The sequence below is a fragment of the Marmota monax genome, unplaced genomic scaffold (genome assembly GCF_021218885.2).
Source record: "Marmota monax isolate L192 unplaced genomic scaffold, Marmota_monax_Labrador192_F-V1.1 WCK01_AAM20220418_F8-fsc00153, whole genome shotgun sequence".
In the NCBI taxonomy this organism is placed as follows: Eukaryota; Metazoa; Chordata; class Mammalia; order Rodentia; family Sciuridae; genus Marmota; species Marmota monax.
Genome location: NW_026692146.1, coordinates 1,041,967 through 1,062,456, shown reverse-complemented (window position 1 = coordinate 1,062,456; position 20,490 = coordinate 1,041,967). Strand labels below are relative to the sequence as shown.

General features: G+C 36.2%; 1 protein-coding gene across 1 annotated transcript in view; it reads left to right on the top strand.

Moving 5' to 3' along the window:
• The window catches only part of Tp53bp2 (tumor protein p53 binding protein 2), a 56,412-nt gene extending 36,850 nt beyond the window's left edge, over positions 1-19,562 (top strand). Inside the window, exons 8-18 of the mRNA XM_046419122.2 lie at positions 283-447; positions 831-1,059; positions 2,309-2,416; positions 2,871-3,019; positions 3,739-4,201; positions 5,590-6,368; positions 8,681-8,818; positions 9,503-9,636; positions 12,588-12,754; positions 16,186-16,385; positions 18,769-19,562. Coding sequence (XP_046275078.1) covers positions 283-447; positions 831-1,059; positions 2,309-2,416; positions 2,871-3,019; positions 3,739-4,201; positions 5,590-6,368; positions 8,681-8,818; positions 9,503-9,636; positions 12,588-12,754; positions 16,186-16,385; positions 18,769-18,810 — 2,574 coding nt within the window. The 3' untranslated portion in view covers positions 18,811-19,562. The remainder of the gene's footprint in view (positions 1-282; positions 448-830; positions 1,060-2,308; positions 2,417-2,870; positions 3,020-3,738; positions 4,202-5,589; positions 6,369-8,680; positions 8,819-9,502; positions 9,637-12,587; positions 12,755-16,185; positions 16,386-18,768) is intronic.
• The last annotated feature ends 928 nt before the right edge of the window (positions 19,563-20,490 follow it).

Here is a 20,490-nt window from a genome sequence, read left to right as displayed (position 1 = left end):
GCAGGAAGTGTTAGATTTTAGCTGCTTTCCTTAAGTCAGGGGAGGAGGGGGACCTAAACCCCAAAGAATCCAGAATAAACTTTATGGTACCTCAGACAGGAAACTTGAGGCATAACCACAGCCAGTGGTCTAGCACAGATGTCACTTAATTTTAAACCAGGAGATGAAGTGGAGGACCTTACATTTTTAGAAATTATATAATAGTTAACCATGTGATTACCTGTTGGAGAAATTTTCTTCTATTCCTTGTCTGTCTGTATTTTTCCTCTGTGTTTTATTCAGTTAAGGAACAAATTGAATCAAGAGCAGAATGCCAAGCTGCAACAACAGAGGGAGTGTTTGAATAAGCGCAACTCAGAAGTGGCAGTCATGGATAAGCGTGTTAATGAGCTGAGGGACCGGCTGTGGAAGAAGAAGGCAGCACTGCAGCAGAAAGAAAATCTACCAGTGAGTGGCTGTTGGGACGTGGGCTGGGGGAGGAGGAGAAAGATGACCAGGCAAGAGAGGTCAGTTTTTCATAAGCAACTTCTTCGGAATCATTCCACAGTGTGTCCTCAGAAAAGAGATGGTATTCTTGGATTCCTAAAAGATAATCCGTTGCTTTTTTACTTTTTAACATTTTTACCTGTGTATCTTGCTTTTCCCGCTAATACTTCTAATAAAATGTGGTGATAGTTCATTGTGGAGTATTTTTGTTTATGACATTCTTGTAGACTCTATGGCCAAATTCTGAGAGTGCTCGTTTAGAAAAACTAGGAAAATTCCACAGCTTTTTCTGAGTTTGATCCATGTGATACTAATACTGAAACGCCTGTGCTTTTTTCCTTAAGGTTTCATCTGACGGAAATCTTCCTCAGCAAGCGGTGTCAGCCCCGAGTCGAGTGGCTGCAGTAGGTCCATACATCCAGTCCTCTACCATGCCACGGATGCCCTCAAGGCCTGAACTGCTTGTGAAGCCAGCCCTTCCTGATGGTTCCTTGGCCATGCAGGCTTCAGAGGGGCCAATGAAGATACAGACGCTGCCCAATATGAGATCTGGGACCTCGTCACAAACTAAAGGTAAAAGTGGATGATTTCCAAGTTCTTACACAACTTAGCTCTTCCCCATCACCACTCTTGTTTTTCCAAAGTTTTAAAAAAAGAATTGTCTATATCCTTGTTCGTGTTTGAAAATCCCTTTGTATTCTTTTCTAGTACAGTACGTTTTTTTTTTTTAAACCATAAACAATATAGTTCTATTCAGGAAATGAAATAAAATAACATCTAGAATTGTTTTGGGAAGTTCCTTCATGTTACTGAGGAAATTTTGATCAGATGTTAATAACTCAAGAACTTTTTTTTTTCAAGGCAAACTATCATATATAAAAATGCTATTGTCATCTTTATAGAATTTGAGATTGTGAATTCATTCTCTTGGTGAATGGTGTTAGATGTCCATATGTGCTTTTGCATGGGTATTTGCCTGCTGATAGTTTTTAGAAGGTAAACACAGTGGGAGTTCAAAAATAAAAATAACAAGACTCCTTGCTTTAGTAATCTTTGCATTCTGTGTAGTTCTTATGACACATGGGAGGTACAAGCCAGAGTTTTATAATGAAAGGAAAAAATGAACAGAGTTGTTGGAAGTAGGATTAAAAACATCCTTCATCTTTATCATTCAGATACATGGAAGCAAAAAGCAATAACCAGTGTTGTCTTTTATTTTCCTCTAACCTTTGTTATATGCAAACAGTATCTATAATTATTGATTATTTTGCCGTAATTACTGCTATGAAGCAATAGTGCCAGGTACTCTGGATTTTATTGTAGGAAGAGTTATATTTATTTTGTTTTGTTTCTATAAGAAACAATAAAAGCCATGGCATTTGAAATTTAGATGCCAGTCAGTGTAGAGGAACTTGAATACACTGATTTGAGAAAAACTGGTTGAAGTCATTGGTTAAAAGTCCATATTTTTGCCTTTCTGTTGTGCACAAATCACTTAAGATATTGCCTATAAGGTGAATTTATGTTGCTGGATTGGAAATTGGCTTCTCAGTGATGATGATGTTTTCTTACCTCATTAAAAAATAATGAGTCCTTGCTGATTCAAGTAGACTGTTTATTTGCTGTAACTAATTTTAAATTGCTTGAGTAAGGTGGGAAAAGCTCAAATTAGAAATATAAAGTCTAATGCAATACTATCTGAAGAAATTTACTGGAATGTTTTGAGTCTGGAATTTAAAGGTGTTTTTAGAGATTAAAACTCATAGCAGTAAAAGTGTTTTTAGAATGTGGAGTTATTTGTAGTTGCTTTTGTACATTCTAGGCTCTAAAATCCATTCAGCTGGCCCTGATTGGAGCCCTTCAAATGCAGATCTTTTCCTGAGCCAAGGCTCTTCTGTACCTCAAAGTGCTGGGAATGCCCTGGACCAAGGTAAACATGCTGGTTAAAAGTAAAACTAGCATTAATAATCTTCTTGTATTAATAATCTTTGCATTCTGTGTAGTCCCCAGATACCTGGGGAGGTGCATGCCAGAGTTTTGTAATGGAAGGAAAAAAATGAAAGAGTTGTAGAAAGTTTATTTCTGTTGCTCTTGAACATTATGTTTTGGTCATGTCAAAGGTACTGTGTTTTTTCCTAGGTGGTTCATTTTCTAGCATTGTGAGAAGGGACACTTTTAACAGTAATTAGTTTATTTCCAGATACCATCATTTAACTGAGAAACCAAGATACTATCATTGTAGTGTTCAGTTTATTCTTCTATCAACTTAAAATAGGAAAGCATTTAGTGGGTATAGAATTTCACAGAAATCTAGGCAATAGATACTTATTAGCACATTTATTGCTAACAGTTTGAAGATCACCATGTATTTTTTCTGTCTTCAGCTGATGATGGGGAAGTTCCACTGAGGGAAAAAGAGAAGAAAGTGCGTCCTTTCTCAATGTTTGACACAGTGGACCAGTGTGCTGCCCCACCCCCCTTTGGCACACTGAGGAAAAACCAGAGCAGTGAAGATATCTTGTGGGATGCTCAGGTACTTAGGAATGTTCTGTTTTTTTAAAACTTAATGGTAATTCTATAACATGTTTTTTAAGAAGGAGAAAGCAGAAGAAATAAAATGTATTAAAATAGAGCATGCTGGTTTTTAAATTCTATTGCTTGAATTATTTGTGATCTCCCTGTATATTGTAGGATGGCTGACATGTACTTTTGGGTCATATTTTGTGTAATTCTTTATAAAATCATAATTGTGTTGAAGAACACCATTTTTTTTTTTTTTTTTAATTCAAGTATCTTTCTTTGAAATTTGGAACTGAGGTTATATCAAGTGCTTTTATGGTGAATCTGCTGCAACCCCATAGGTCTTAACCTTGGATAAGCAGGTTATTGGTGAATGCTGCAAGTTGGGTGTTGTTTAACCACAATAGCATAGATTGCAGGTAGTTCTTATGAACAAGAATGACTAATTTTTTGGTTCAGCCTATGAATATGAAAGGTGGTAAGTAAGAGTTTTCAGGTGGGCACTTACAGTTGCCCAAATAAGAAGGAAGTCATGGAGAGTGGGAGTGTATTTCTAGGTCCCTTATTAAATATGATCAAATACAGATTTAAAACTTTTTAATGATTTTAAAACGTAGAGTTAATATTTTTACAGTGTATGTTTATATTTCTAAAGTTAGATTATCTAGAATATCATATGTACTCAGCTATTACAATGTTTTAACTGGCTGTGTGTGTGTGTGCACATTACAGACTGCAAATAAAAATGCGGTGAAAGTACCACCTCCTGTTCCTACAAAACCAAAACAGATCAATTTGCCTTATTTTGGACAAACCAATCAATCACCTTCTGACATTAAGCCAGATGGAAATCCTCAACAATTGCCAACAGCTGTTACATCCATGGGGAGTAAACCCAAACCAGCAGGGCAGCAGCCAAGGGTGCTGCTGTCTCCCAACGTACCTTCAATTGGCCAAGATCAAACCCTTTCTCCAGGATCTAAGCAAGAAAGTCCACCTGCTGCAGCCGTCCGGCCCTTCACTCCCCAGCCTTCCAAAGATACCCTTCTTCCAGCCTTCAGAAAACCTCAGACTGTGGCAGCCAGCTCTATATATTCCATGTATACACAGCATCAGGCTCCAGGAAAAAACTTCCAACAGGCTGTGCAGAGTGCACTGACCAAGACGCATACCAGAGGCCCACACTTTGCAAGTGGTAAGGTTCTTGGTCTTATTTTCACTTGCATAGATGTTGTGCTTACATCCTCCACCAGAGCTGCCAGTTGTCAGCATACAGTAAAATAACTGGTCTCTATTTTGACTGACTCTGGTGTTCTGAGTTGTAATTGTGTTTCCTACTGTTAATTGGGAGTTTTAACAGAGTGACTGCTATATGTCAGTTACTGCACTAGGCACTGAAGATGAGAGGGGCAGTCCTAGTTCTAAAGGAGCTCAGAGGAGAGTGGGAGATATATACACACAGGAGAGAGCATGCAGAAAGTTGTGTCTTCACTGTAGCTCTGGCTACATGCTTTTGGTGGATTGAAGATGACACAACTACCCTGTTTTTAAAATTTTTTATTTTTATTGTTTAGTTGTCAGTGGACCTTAATTTTATTTATATGTGGTGCTGAGAATTGAACCCAGTGCCTCACATAGGTTAGGGAAGTGCCCTATCACTGTGCCACAACCCCAGCCCGTACACTGTGTTTTTAAAAAACACTACTGTATTTAAAGTTATTTTTATGAGGACACACCACTAATGAAATATAAAAAGATAACAAGGACTGGAAGTGTAGCTCAGTTGTAGAATCCTTGCCTAGCATATTCAAGACCCCCGTACCAAAAGGAAATAAACCTAATAAAAACAAAATAAGATAGTTTGTGTTAAACGTACACAAGCTGGACATTTGTTTATTCTTTCTAAATCATTATTTATAGGACTAGAATAAAATTGACCATGTTTTAATTAATTGCAAATGGCTTTCTAGTCATGAAATAAGCATGTAATTGTGGCCTAAGATGTCCTAACAAAAATTAGCCAAAAATCTGTATATATGCTATGTCTTACTCTTATCATGAATCTTTGTTGATGACTGCTAATGTGATAATTTGGGAATTAACTAAATTTGATAGTATGTTAAAGGGGCAATATCTTTGGTAAACACAGTGGTTCTTTAATAATTTTTTAAGGTAAGTATGATGTTTCACATTGGTTCATTTTTGAAAGATGGGGTATTATATGTTTAGAGTTAGTTTGGACAGAGGATTACTGATTTTCATCGGTTCTAAGTTTTTTTCACATTTTGATATTTTAGGTTTGACTGCCAGTCAGTGATTTCTTATAATTGGCCATATTTTCTTTCTTACTGTTTTGTAAAATAATGGTCCATGTTATAGTTAATGGGGATTTTGATTCTATAATAGGTTTATTATGCAAAGATGAAACCCTTGTTTTGTCTTTTGTTCTTTAAAGAAATTAGTTGTGCTTGAGAGAATATAATGTAACTGTGAAATTAAAAGCGGCCTACTTGTTATTTGTTACTTGCCAGTTCTGTGTGATTAATAGTAACCAGGATTTTTATTTTTTTCCTTTTCCATTAGTATATGGCAAGCCTGTGATTGCCACTGCCCAAAATCCACAGCAGCATCCAGAGAACATTTATTCCAACAGCCAGGGCAAGCCTGGCAGTCCTGAACCTGAAACAGAACCTGTTTCTTCAGTTCAGGAGAACCATGAAAATGAAAGAATTCCTCGACCACTCAGCCCAACCAAATTACTGCCTTTCTTATCTAATCCTTACCGAAACCAGAGTGATGCTGACTTAGAAGCCCTACGAAAGAAACTGTCTAATGCACCCAGACCACTAAAGAAACGCAGCTCTATTACAGAGCCAGAGGGTCCTAATGGACCAAATATTCAGAAACTTTTGTATCAGAGGACCACAATAGCTGCAATGGAGACCATCTCTGTCCCATCATACCCATCTAAATCATCCACCTCAGTGACTGCCGGCTCAGAAAGCCCCACAGAAATTCCGAATCCATATTTACATGTGGAACCAGAGAAGGAGGTGGTCTCTTTGGTTCCTGAGGCATTATCCCCAGATGATGTGGGGAGTGCTAATACAGAGAACAGTGACATGCCATCTCCTTCCCCTGCCCTTGATTATGTGCCTGAAGGAGTCACAGACAGCAGCCCAAATCTCCAGAATAATGCGGAGGAACCAAACCCAGAGGCTCCCCATCTGCTTGAAGTGTATCTGGAGGAGTACCCCCCATACCCACCTCCGCCCTACCCATCTGGGGAGCCCGAAGGGCCTGGAGAAGACTCTGTGAGCATGCGCCCACCTGAGATCACTGGGCAGGTCTCTCTGCCTCCTGTGAGTAATGTGGTGTCTCATGACCATTTTGGGAGTCTTACCTTGTCACTCTCTTCTAGGTGGTTGTATTTTTCTTCAGTTTGCCTTTTAATTTTATAATCCCTTAGTACAGAATGGATCTTATCAAAATGCAATATGTTAAGAATAAAGAACATTTTAATGTCTTAGAACCTGTTTCTTTGTGAAGGAAACAGTTTTGTTTTTTTTTTTTTTTTATCCCTGCAGATACCACATATGCTATTTCTCCTGTAGCTGATACCATATATTAGGGAAGAAACACTGGACTGGAAAGACCTAAATTTGAATTTGATCACTGGCTTAGCTCTGTGAGATCTGGCAGACAGTATAACTTTCTCATTATAGTATCACTCATTCAAACTTTTATTTTTTTGGCAGTGAAAAAAAATTTTAATGAAATGTTAGATAAAACCTCCATCTTAAAAGTAAAAGATTGGAAGGGTTGTATGAAGTGAGGAAACTGAGAGGGTGGGTGGCCACCTCTTTAGCTTTTTTCTCTCTTTCAGTATAGTTTAAGAACCTGACAAACACCAGAATCCTTAGGTTCTTTTAAGCTATTCTAAAACTCTGTTTTGGCTTAGAAATGCCTTCCAAATATTAAGCTTTTGTTTGGAAGTTTTCTTGTCACTTTGAAGTAGGTGAGAGAGAATAACAGTTCCAGAAAAGTCTAAATAAAGTTTTCTTTTTCATAGTTTAATTGGAAGTCATTTTGTTTGCACAGAAGAAATAGGATGCTGAGCCATAAATTTAAATGTGGTTAAAAGCAAAATAGCATTTAAAAATGATTTTTTGTAAGTGTTCTTTATGTTTGATCCCTTATTATTTCTTTTAGCTGTGATAGCATTCAAAGATAAGCTTTGTCAAAAGTTACTTTACAATAAATATTTGCTTAAACATGTAATGTAGTAAACTTTTTTTATTACTATAGAGGTTAGGAGAAAAAAGTTATAAAAAATTAAAAGTTAACATTTTTTAAACAACCCTATACCTTCAAACTTCTAAGACTCAATTCTCATTTGAGCTTTAAATGTGAGAAAAGGAAGAGGAAATTTAAGCCAGACTGAAGCTCAACCAACCCATACTCCAGCTTTTTGTCATGTCTCTCCTTATTGTTGTTGTGTCAGTATAATTCACATTTTTGAGAAAGAGAAAGGAAACCAAAGTTTGTAAAAGTATCATACTTCTTTTGAAGATTGTTATTTTCTTCCTAGGAAAGGGACTTACCCTTTTCTTCTTGTTTTAAGTGAAGTAGATATTGCTGTATTGTCCATTCTTTAAAAGTGGGTAGCTAGCTACTTGCAATGTGCAACTTACGAAGGGTATTTACAAAGTCATATTGGTGACACTTATTTTAAAGAACAACATTTATCCATTACACTTTTGAGAGTTACAGCGTTTGCCTCCTATGTTTTTCAAAACTCAGTGGTTTTCCACATCTGAGATAAAATGAAAGAGAAGTATGTATAGTATATTTATCACACCTGAGGAAACATTTCCACTTTGTTGGATGTGCTTAAGGAACCTATTTTACAGAATGTTAGGTTTTTGTCTTTAAAATGCCTTTTTAAAAAAATATCCTTATTAAAATATTTTAAGACTTGTAGGATTCCTCCTTGGTATGTATAATAACTATTAATCTTTATTATTTAGCTTACTAATAGGCTTTTGCCTGAGGAGGCATTATGGTATGAAATGATTAAGAGGAAGGGTTTTGGGCTGGGGATATAGCTCAGTTGGTAGAGTGCTTGCCTTGAATGCACAAGCCCCTAGGTTCAATCCCCAGCACCACACACACACACACACACACACAAAAGGGAAGGGTTGCAGCAAAACCAACTTACCTGGATTTGAATTCCAGCTCTGCTGTTTGCTCGCTGTGTGCCTTAGTTTCCTTTTATATAAGTATATGTTAGCAATTATATTTCTGAGCTGCATTGTTGCTAATTGAAGGGTGTGGGTCTTGATGTACTCTATTAAGAGACCAATCTTGGCTAGTTTTGAAACTTGAAGAAAGTCACCGTCTTCAGATTATGTGCTTAGTTTATGAGTTCATGTTATATTTACAGATGTGCTTCCATTAGGTTTTATAGTTAAGTTCCTCCCACTTTATTGCATAGGTGTTCACACTTTGTGAAAAATTATTTAGCTATATATATTGATTGGTGTACTTTCCTGAATAATAATGTTATATTTGAATAAAATGTGCTTATATTTATATATGCATATACAGCTGAGCTCATTCTACCCTTTTGGTGGTGGTATCTTGCTTAATTTTCCATGCATTTCCTTTGCAGGGCAAAAGGACAAACTTACGTAAAACTGGCTCAGAGAGGATTGCTCATGGAATGAGGGTGAAATTCAACCCTCTTGCTTTACTCCTAGATTCATCTTTGGAGGGAGAGTTTGACCTTGTACAGAGAATTATTTATGAGGTATGGCTATAATTAGTAATTTCCTAAATGTGACTTGTTTTAAAGCTCAAAATAGAAAGCTACAATGGAGAAATCGTATTTTTAAATTTCCTTTTTGAGACTGGGGCTCTGGGGAAGAACTTTTGAGTGTATGCTCTAAAATAGCCTATTCTGTTTTAAAAGCATGACTAAAATTTTGATAATGCAGAAGTTCAATTTTCACTTGTTTTCTCTAGGGTACTTTTTCTTTCTTGGGGAGATCATTATTCTCCTTTAAAATTGATTATGTATGTATTTTTACTGTATGGTATTAAATTACTGATGTTCCTACTTTTCAGAAGCCTACTATTTAAAATATTTTTAGTTCACTTTTTTTTTTCTTTCCATAGCAAATGTAGCTTCTACTTAGAAACTAATTTGTGGTGGGAAGTTAGGACTATAAATAAACAAAAATGACTATAAGGATATAGTTTCTGGTACTTCTTCAGTTTTTTTTAAAAACTTTATAGTGAGTGCTGTGCCTACTTATGTGGCTATTCTTTTTTCTAGAATTGTTCTTAATACAGATTTCTTGGCTCCTGTAGGTTTTAATTAGGATTTTAAAAAAAATCCCATAGAAGTCTATTTCTGTTCTCTTGACCCTGAGGAGCCAGTTAGCGTGACAAGATACATTGGAGTGATGCTTCCCTCTTGTTGACGTTACAGGTTGATGACCCTAGCCTGCCCAATGATGAAGGCATCACAGCTCTCCACAATGCTGTATGTGCAGGCCACACAGAAATCGTTAAGTTCCTGGTACAGTTTGGTGTAAATGTAAATGCTGCTGATAGTGATGGATGGTAAGATTTTTCCTTTAAACTCCAAACTACAGTTGGGGGTAAAAGCACTGTTTTAGTGCTGTTGGAAGGCAAAAATTACATTCCTCAATATTGTATAGCTGATTGTCATTTGCTGGAGAAATGTGCTATTTTTGAGGAATAAGCATGTCCTTATTAACAGTCATCTCATTCCAATAATGGAAGCAGATGGGGTTTTTAAAAGTTTAATAAATAATCAAGATAAGAAATATCACAAAAGATTTTAAGAGGTTACATCATCCCATATTTACTGTAGCATTTTAGTTTTAAAGACTTTTAATGTCAAAAACAAGTTATTATGAAAAAGTAATTTATGGGGCTGGAGTGATTTATAGCTCAGTGGAAGAGTGCTTGCCTAGCATTTGTGAGACACTGGGTTCGATTCTCAGCACCAAATATAAATAAATAAAATAAAAGGCCAACAACAACTAATATATGTGTGTGTGTGTGTGTGTGTGTGTGCGCGCGCGCGCAGGCAGATATAATTTATACATGTGTGCTTATGGTATTAAGTATGCATGTATAAATTGCATGCAGAACATATATATAAATTTGAATTAGGTTCAGATCATTCCATTAAGAGATTTAAGTAACCATGTGTTCATTTATTATGATTGTCTTCCTCTTGTTAGACATTTAAATTGTTTTGCAATTTTTTTTTTGTCATTAATGTTATAAATAATACTTGGAGAAGCATTTTGGTTGCATTTTTTAAAAGAATGATATAAAAATATGTGCCCACTGTGGGAAATATACAAAATAGAGAAATGAGAAGAGGAAAATAAGCTGTCTGCACCTCTGCAGTCTGCAAATAAACACCATTAATATTTCAATATATTTCCTTTAAGCTTCTTTTGTTGTTGGTGATGGTGCTGGAGATTGAACCTGCAACCTCATGCATCTTAAGCATACATTCTACCTACCTTGCCCAGCCCTCAAACTATTTTTTATATACTTTAAAAAAAATGTAGTTAAGACCTGCCGGGCATGGTGGTGCACACCTGTAATCACTGCAGCTTGGGAGGCTGAGGCAGGAAGATCGAAAGTTCAAGGCCAGCTTCAGGCCAGCTTTGACAATTTAGTGAGACTCTAAGCAATTTAGCAAGACCCTATCTCTAAATAAAATATAGAAAGGGCTGGGGATGTGGCTTAGTGGTTAAGTGCCCTTGGGTTCGATCCCCAGTACAAAAAAAGAAAGAAGTTGTTAAAATCATAACATGTATTTTTTATACATAATATTTTTGCCTAATGTTTTGGTTTAGTATTGTAGCTTAAGCAAAACAAATTTTTTACGATGTTATAATATCCCTTGTTTCCCAAATTTAGGGAGTTTAGATTACATATAATTTTTCATTATTAAAAAACCATGCAAGTGAAAAGTCTTAGTAACATTCACCAAATTGTAGTAACATTCACCAAATTGTTAATAGTATTCTGGAATGGGGGACAGAAAATAATTTTTTTTTTCTTTTTAAAAATGATATATCCTGGGCTGGGGCTATAGCTTAGTGGCAGAGTGATTGCCTGACACATGTGAAGCACTGGGTTTGATCCTCAGAATCACATAAGAATAAATAAATAAAGGTATTGTATCCATCTATAACTAAAAATATTAAAAGAGAGAGTGGGGGGTATCCCAATAAAATAAAACAGAGGGGAGAGGTAAGGGTAAAGAAATTAAACCTTATGTACTTCAGAACCCAGTTAACATTCTCAAACCCAATTTCAGTTTGGTCAATGGTACCAGCTCTTAAACCTTTACTGCTAACTCAAGATAATTTATCATATTTCATAAAACATTTTGAGATGCTGGGAAAAAATTCTCTTGAATGGTATTGATAAGTTCTTGTTAACCACTTAGTTAAAATAGATTGAAATGTTTTATGGTCATTTTTCTAGTCTGAATTGAATTGACAAGTATTTTCAATTAAAATTTACTTGAGTTTTAAAAAATACTATAAAGGTAGCTTATATACAACTTGGTTCCTTCAAAATTGGTGATGATAAAGGGATATTTAAAGGCACATGTTTTGCATGAAGGCCTATAATTTAAGGATTGGTAGGTCTTTTACTTTGACAGAAATAACCAGAGTTGGGGATCCAGACATGGAAGGAAATCATTTTATCTTGTTCTTGTTAGATTACTGTATGGAATGTTTTCTTGATTTTGTTCACTCTTTGCTTGGCTCCTAGCTTAGCTGTGGTTCATTAGTCTGGTGTTTTCCTTTGCGGGTATAATTCTTTGGTGAGTTCAGTCATCTGTGTTGTACTGGCTTTTAAAAACTCGACCATTGAACCACATCCCTAGGCCTATTTTGTATTTTATTTAGAGACAGGGTCTCACTGAGTTGCTTAATGCCTCAGTTGTTGCTGAGGCTGGCTTATGAACTCATGATCCTCCTGCCTCAGGTTCCTGAGCTGTAGGGATTATAGGCATGTGCCACTATGCCCAGCTAAAAAATCTTTTTTTTTTTTTTTTTAAATGGTGCTGGGGATTGAACCCAGGACTTTATGCATGCTAGGCAAGCACTCTACCAGCTGAGCTATATCTGCAGACCTTAAAACTGTTTCAGTTTTTCAGAAGAAAGGGTTTGGTAGATGAGAAACTCAAGAAATTTTCTTACAGGTGTCTTATCAGAGCAGGTGTCTTTCAAATTAGAAACATGTTTTTAGGCTGGGCGTGGTGGTGCATCCCTATAATCACAGTGGCTTGGGAGGCTGAGACAGGAGAATTGCAAGTTCAAAGCCAGCCTCAGCAACTGCAAGGCACTAAGCAACTCAGTGAGACCCTGTCTCTAAATAAAATACAAAATAGGACTAGGGATGTGGTTCAGTGGTTGAGTACCCCTGAGTTTAATCCCCAATACCCCTCCCCCCCCCCAAAAAAAAAAGAGAAAAACACATTTTTAGCCCTTGCTGTGTCTTATTCACAGGACTCCATTGCATTGTGCTGCCTCATGTAACAATGTTCAGGTGTGTAAGTTTTTGGTGGAGTCAGGAGCAGCTGTGTTCGCCATGACCTACAGTGACATGCAGACTGCCGCAGATAAGTGTGAGGAGATGGAGGAGGGCTACACACAGTGCTCTCAGTTTCTTTATGGTATGTAGCCAGTGGAATCAATGTGTTGATTACTGCATTCACTTACCTGTCTATCTCTGGGGTTTAATTCAATAAGTATTTTTATTTTAGGAAAGTCTCTTGTGTTTTACATTGTCTTGGGCGCTGAAAATAGAACAGACTGGGTCACAAATAATACAGCTTCTGTGTGTATTCCTGGAAACAACTATTGTCAGGGAAATCTTCAGCAACCCAAGACAGTGATGCAGCTTCTAGAAGATCTAGTGGTATTAAAGGGCTTTTGACCATCAAAAGACCCCCATTAAGGCTTTAACATTTACCAAGTGCTAGCATGTCTTTGCAAATAAGTGAACAGAACCTCATTCTTCCAAGATGATCATAAGAAAAACAGCATTGACACAAGATTCCAAATAACCTATGTTTTCCTGCAAATTAAACTTGTCATTAAATAAAGGCAACACATATTTTGGGGCTTTGTTTTGTTTTCTTGATTTTGAGTTTGAGTCTAATTGCTAACATCAGATCTGCACCTAGAGAAAAATGGACTTGAAGTTTTAGATGCATGCCATTTTTACTTACAAGGAAAATTTTTTTACTTTACAAGGCTTCATAGTTGAGGTTAATTTTTCTCTTTATGACTTAAGAGGAGGTGGAAAGGAGGGAAAACAGAAAAATAAAGAGTCTCGGGACTCCATACTATGCAGACACTCAGAAGCAGCATTACCTGTTGATTGAGAGACCCATGAGTTTAAAGACATATGTCTTTCATCTCTGCTTGATGACTTTCTCTTGGTGTTTTTGTCTATTTTCAGGCTTTCCATGAGAAGGAAGAGGGGTCAGTGAGAACCCTAGACCTTAATTGTTAGTTTGTTTTCTCTCTCTCCTCTCCCTATTTCCTCCCTTTTCTGTACTGGGGATCCAACCCAGGGCCTCATTCATTCTTACAAGTGCTGTATCAGTGAGCCACATCCCCAGCCCCTAAACTGTTAGGGTGTTTTGGGGGATGTGTGTATATAGTAATGGGGATTGAACTCAAGGGTGCTATACCACTGAGCTACATCCACAGCACTTTATAGTTTTCATTTTGAGATAAGCATCTTCCTAAATTACTGAGGCTGGCCTCAAACTTGTGATCCTACTACCTCAGCCTCCCAAGTTACTGAGATTATAGGAATGCATTATTGCACCTGCCTTAATTTTTATTGTTGATACTCAGATTACTTTTTGTTTATGTTTTGAACTCTGAGCCATAGGATATTTTGATTTATTGACATTATTTTAAAATTATTATAGTATCTTAACATGTATTTTGCTGTATTCATTTTATTGGCCATCAGGACTATATATGCTTTTTACAAACATTAGGGACATTTGGTCAGGGATTTAAAAAAATTTATTAAATATATCATGGATACCATGAGTGTTTAGGTCACTAATGGGTTGAACATAGTGGATAACTGTGTTCCTGACCTAGGAAAACAGAACATGAACACTTTCTGACATCATCTGGACTGCCTTGATGTGGCTCCCCGCACACCTGTGGTAAACACTCTGGAAGTTCACCATTCCTTGTTTTTAAAAATAGTTATATATTTTTGTGTGTGAAACCTATTAAGTATTGTTTTTAGTTTTGCCTATTCTTTTTTTAAAATTTAAAATAAATTGTGTTGGTGATTCTCTAGGCTTCTTTTTTCTTTAAACATTTTATGTTTTTGAGATTCACTTGTGTATTATGTTTATTTTCATTGTGTCATACTATTCTTTTTTATGACTAAATCTCAGCTTAACTTTCCATTCTACTTTTGAAGGACATGTGGGCTCCTTCCTTCATTTTTAAAAAAAAATGTATTTTTAAATTTGTTTATTTGTTTTGGTGCTCGGGATTGAACCCAGGGCCTTGTGCATGCTAAGCACAGCCCCTGTCACTGAAGTACACCCTCAGCTCCTTCCTTCCTGTTTTCCATATTTGTTTTCTGGTTTATATTTACAAATGGAACTACCAGGTTATAGTGGCACACATCTAGTGGAAGGTTCCTTTTGCCCCACATCTTATGACCCTTGATGGATTTGGAATGGGATTTCATAGTGGCTTTAGTTTGCATTTCCAAAGTTATCAATGACGTTGAGCTTGTTTTGAGGCCCCTCAAAAATTTTGTAAATTTTTGTAACTCTTAATCTCATAATAGCAAAGTAACGAGAAATTTTTTTCCATGAATGATTTCTTAGAAACTGGGACTTAGGCTGTTATTATGAGCATATTAAAATATCTGGAATTTCTCTCTTACCTCTTTGTCATCCCTGTCCCAAACAGTTTACACACCTGACCAACTTTAAAACTTCGTGAGGTTATAGATACATCAAGTTTTATTGTTGTACTTTATATGTCTTATTTAAATAGGCAAAAGTTGGAAATTTACCTGTCCCTTTATATTGGCAAAAGCCTTGTGTGGAAAGGAACAGTTTAATTTCTTGATTCATTTCTTCCCAGAAGAGAGATACTGTATTTTACGACACATTAATTAATAAGAAATATTAAGTTTGTAATTAGTAGTGCAGTGCTCACAATCTATTCAAAAGCAAGCAGATATTTTCCCGACTGTAAAAATAATAATTAAAATAAAATAATTAAATTAAAAAATAATAATTAACTGAATTGCTAAGAACCTTCTTTTTCAGTTTTCTTTCTTCTTCTATTACCTACTGTTTGATAGTAATTATTTATTAGTGTTGCCCTTTAGGATAGGAATATATAGGATAAATGGAGAAAGACAAAATTTAATTTGCAAATTGATTTTGAACTGGTGAAAAGTGGGGTGTTGAGGATTTTTCCCTCCCCAGTTTATGGAATTTCAACATCTTTCAGAATTCTGATTTTTGTTATTTTGGAGTTGACTGTAGACTTTTATGTCATGTCTGAAGTGCCACATTTCTGCTTTCTAATGTATTTTCTTTTCCCATTTGGGAATTGATAAAGACCACCTTAATAAGCATTTCTGATCTTTTTCTCTGTCTGCTCTGTGTTTTAGGTAATGAAGAATGAATGATGTATTCATAGTTCCTTAGTCCTTACACTTAGAAATAGGTCAAAAGTTGACAAGCATATCATTTACTTTTTTAATAGCCTGGGCTCAAGCAATTCTTTTTTTAGTTCCTGGGCTGGCAAAAGTTTTTGTTTTCTGAGTAAGACCAGTTTTGAGAGATACTTATAAAGTGCTAGGTTTTAAAGCTATTTTAGATATGAAAACTGATTATTTTTTTATCTTTTATAAATGCCACTGGCCCATTCTTTGCACTGACCTTGCAGAATTATTTATTAACTATTTAATGTAGTAGTTCTAACACTCCATCCTGTGCCTATTTCTTGCCATTTTGTTTCATTATAGAGAAAAGTTCTTCAGAATGGTATACTCTGAGTGATATGTCCTTGCTGTGTCTTTCTGTCACAATCATAGGAGTTCAGGAGAAAATGGGCATAATGAATAAAGGAGTCATTTATGCACTTTGGGATTATGAGCCTCAGAATGATGATGAACTGCCCATGAAAGAAGGAGACTGCATGACCATCATCCGTAGGGAGGACGAAGATGAAATTGAATGGTGGTGGGCACGCCTTAATGATAAGGAGGGATACGTTCCACGCAACTTGCTAGGAGTAAGTTATTCCAGTACTTCATGATGTTTTTATGAGTGTCATAGAGGGACTTTGTAAAAACTGTTGTGAATACAGTGTACCGTACTGCCCTTTGTTAATTACACGTGGAATTTTAAATTTCAGATAGTCTTATATTTTGACTTATAGCCACAGTTTTGATGATTTATTTATGCTCAGGAGCATATTTATAATTTTGCCAGAGAAAACAAGAATGATATGCTTCAAAACTTTGCATTGATCTCTCACAGATTCAGGTATACTCTCACATGGTTATATTTGCACAGGGTATATGTGGGGTGTATGAAAGAAAAATGAGGAGGATAATTGAGAGATTGAATAAAGTTTAAAGGTAAAAATGCTTGAAAAATCTGCTTTTGATGAGAAAGTAGCAAAGACTTGAGGGAAGAAAGAGCGACTAGTGGTAAACAGCATATGGCATGTAGATCACCAGCCCTGGCTTCAACATCACTTCAGGTCTACCTGGAGCACTTATTATCTGGGTAACTGAGTGGTGGAAGGAAGGTCGGGATGCCGGAGAAGCTTACCTCCTAAGATTGTTGTGAGGATCATGCAGGAGTCTAATATAGAGCAATGGGAGATACTGTTGTAGGCATTTTCATCAAGTGTCAGAGAAACATGGTCTCTACCTGCATTGAATCTCCTACTCTGGCATCCAGGCCATGAGCAGGATTCTGTCTCAAGTATTCTACAACTGGGATATTACTTTCAGTGAAGTTCCTTGAAATGACTCTATTGCTGGGACCTGGCTCTCTGGATTCTGACCACTGTCCCTCTCCTGACTGTTCCTTCCCAGTGTTGCCTGTTTAATGTGCAATATAAATGACTTGATAGACCTGGACTGCTGCCTTCCCAGGGCTGCATTTACTATGAAATAAAATTTTGTTGGTTTAGGTGGCATTTATTTTTGTGATCATAATATAGATTATAAAGAATAATGAAAATAAAAAAAAATCAGACTGTGGAGCTGTGTTAAAAAAAAAAGCTTTCAAATTACCAAAGGAAAGTAAAAATAGAAAGCTGTTCTCTTTCATGCACTCACATTCGCTTCTATAAAGTCTTTAGCACCAGAGAAGTCAATCTCTTGCATATGGCTACTTTGCCTAATAAAACATCAACAGTGAATAAGCACAGTTTACATATTGTAGTTTCTTATCTGGGAAAAGTGCTACTTAGAACTAAGTGCTTATTAAACTTCTGTTTTAATATTCTTTCTTTTCTTTAAATTGACAAATGATTGTATATATTTAATAACACGGTCTTTAAAAATATGTATACATTGTGGAATGGTTAAATCAAAATAGCATGCATTACTTACCTCATGTCATTAGCATTTTTGGTGTGTGCAGTGAGAATAAACTTTTTTTTCTTTAAAAGCAGTTTTATCAGAAAGATCCTGTGTGTTGGGGGAGAATTTGTTACCAAGTATGAAGCAGTTGTTCAAAGTTGAGCCTTCTATAGAGCTTCAGAAGGTTCTAAAATTAGCTGACCTGACTAAAGATTTTCATTTTAGTTCCAAATTTAGATACAAGTGTCCTCTGCACAATATTTTTGATGTTTTTTAAAAAAGGAAAGTATGTAAAAGTTGACTTTTTAAATCAGAGGCTCAGCCTGAGTCTAGAAAATTATGTTGATTGAATATCTTTTCCTAAAGAAGAATGATAATCCTTAAATAATAGTGACCCATCAGTTTTTCAGTTTGGGCTGGAAGTCTGAATCTCTTCAAGTAAACCTGTTTTTCTGTTGTTTCAGAGAGAAGGGTTTTTGTTTAGTTTGTTAGTTGAATCACTAGTTGAACTTGCTCTGGACTTCAAGACAGTACTTTGCAGCCTTTGCCTCTCAGCTTTTGTTTTGGAAAACACAAAAACCACACTCCACTTAGCCTTTCTTACATCTTCAGACTTTGTGGCATTTTGTTCTTGACAGTCTCAAGTTCCATCACACAATGTTATGTCCACTGTGAATCAAATTAAAAGAGATTTTAATCTCTCATCTTTCTTCCATAGTAATGAAAACTCTAAATGTTGGAGTAAGTAGCATATTGCAAACTGTCATCAGCAGTTTGTCTTCCTGACTTCATTTACAGTTCAGTAAATTGCAGATTGAGTTAATGCCTAGAGCTGCTGAAGGTTTTTATTGCTTTGTGATATTGTCACAGTTGATGGACCCTTGTGACCTTTGATGTCTTTCATGGAGTGGCTGATGAGAACATTGCTAAATGTGAACCTTGTGCACTTGGGTACCTCTGCTTAGTTTGATTTTTTTTCCTGTCATATTTCTGCCCCTCTTCCCAGTGTTTCATGAAGTTTCACTCTGCTCTCATACCTATGTACAGTATGTAAATATTTTTTAAACTTTCTTACAGCTGTACCCGAGAATTAAACCAAGACAAAGGAGCTTGGCCTGAAACTTAACAGAATTTTAGTTAATGAAGAATTAGTCTTAATTATCACCAAGAAGAAATAATACAGCTGTTTTTGGCAGAAATTTTACAAGACTTATTTTAATGACAATGTAGCTTGAAAGCAATGAAGAATGTGCTCTGGAAGAAAATGAAGGATTGAAGAATTCACTGCTAGTGGGGGACACTCATCATGAGGAAATGGAGCTTCTAAGTCAGCAGACCATACTGTGCTGGGCCCAGCTGTTCCACGGAACATTCAGGAAGACACAGTGACAATCTCGTTTTCTGCAAGAAAGAGGACCATTCCTTGAGCTTTTGTGAAATCGGCTTCCTGTCCAGTTTAGTGGGCATTTTTGGCACTGTTCTGTACCAGTCCTCCTCCCAGAAGGACCAGTGCCATCACGGCACCATCCCCAGTCCTCTAGCACCAGCAGGCCTCGGACTCGTGTGGGGGCTTGAATGTGCTGTACACTTGTATATTGTCAGCAAAGAACTGCTGGTTGTTTGTCAGTGAGCAATAACTATTATATATGAGTTCTTCTAGCATCTTAAGAATTATACATGGATTTTAAATATTGAAACTAAACTACGCTACCTAATCTAAATTAGATTTAGAATCTTGTTTTTAGGCTGAATATGAGTCTATATTTATTGTCTTTTGTACCTTGGAGTTGGTATAGACTTACCCATAGTATTTGTCTAGATCATAGCTAACTTTAAAAACATTGTAATAAAATTAAACTTTTTGACTCTAAGCTGTTTTACTGGTTTTCATTTTAGATGTCCTAAACAGCTTCGTCCAAAGGTCACAAATTATTGCAATATCTCTTACCCAAATGAAAAAAGTTCTGTAATAAGACTTATCAGCCATGTGATTAATGTAAGAAGTATTTCTTTGCTTACAGAAAACTATTTTGCATTTTGTGTTTGGATGGTCTTTGGTACAGAACTGAAATTTTTTAATGATCTTGATGATCATTGGGGATAGAAGCCTATGGGTACTTTTGACCTGGAGCCTCTGATATGCTGTACCCTCATTTATTTCACTTTCTTTATAGAGTTATGTTGTATTACTATGTTACTAAATACATGAGTTGCTTTGGAAATCATTTTACGTAGAGGAGATAAATATATAAATAAAAATTTTTTTGTGTGTGTGGTATGAGGATTAAACCTAGGGGTGCTCTACCACTTAGCTACATCCATGGCCATTTTTATTTTTTATTTTGAGACAGGGCCTCTCCAAGTTGTTTAGGGCTTCACTAAGTTGCAAGACTGGCTGTGAACTTGTGAACTCCTGCCTCAGCCTCCCAAGTCTCTGGGATTACAGGCATATGTTATTATACCCAACTGGATCTATAATTAAAGAGAAGACACAAATGAAAAACCATGGTCATTTTTCTTAATATTTTTTTATGAATAGCTAACTTCTAACAAGGAATAGATGAAAGCCATACACACACATCCTTCAGAGAAATGAAGAAAAAAATAACAACATGAACTAAACTTCTAAAATATACATGGTAGGCAAAAATTCTAAAAATGCCTCCCCTCCCCCAGCATCATAGTCCCCTGGTAATTCAACCCAATACCAATGTAGGTACTGTTGTGAGGGACTTTTCAGATTTAAATAAGTTCATTAATCAGCTAACCCTAAAATAGGGTGATTAGCCAGGTAAATTA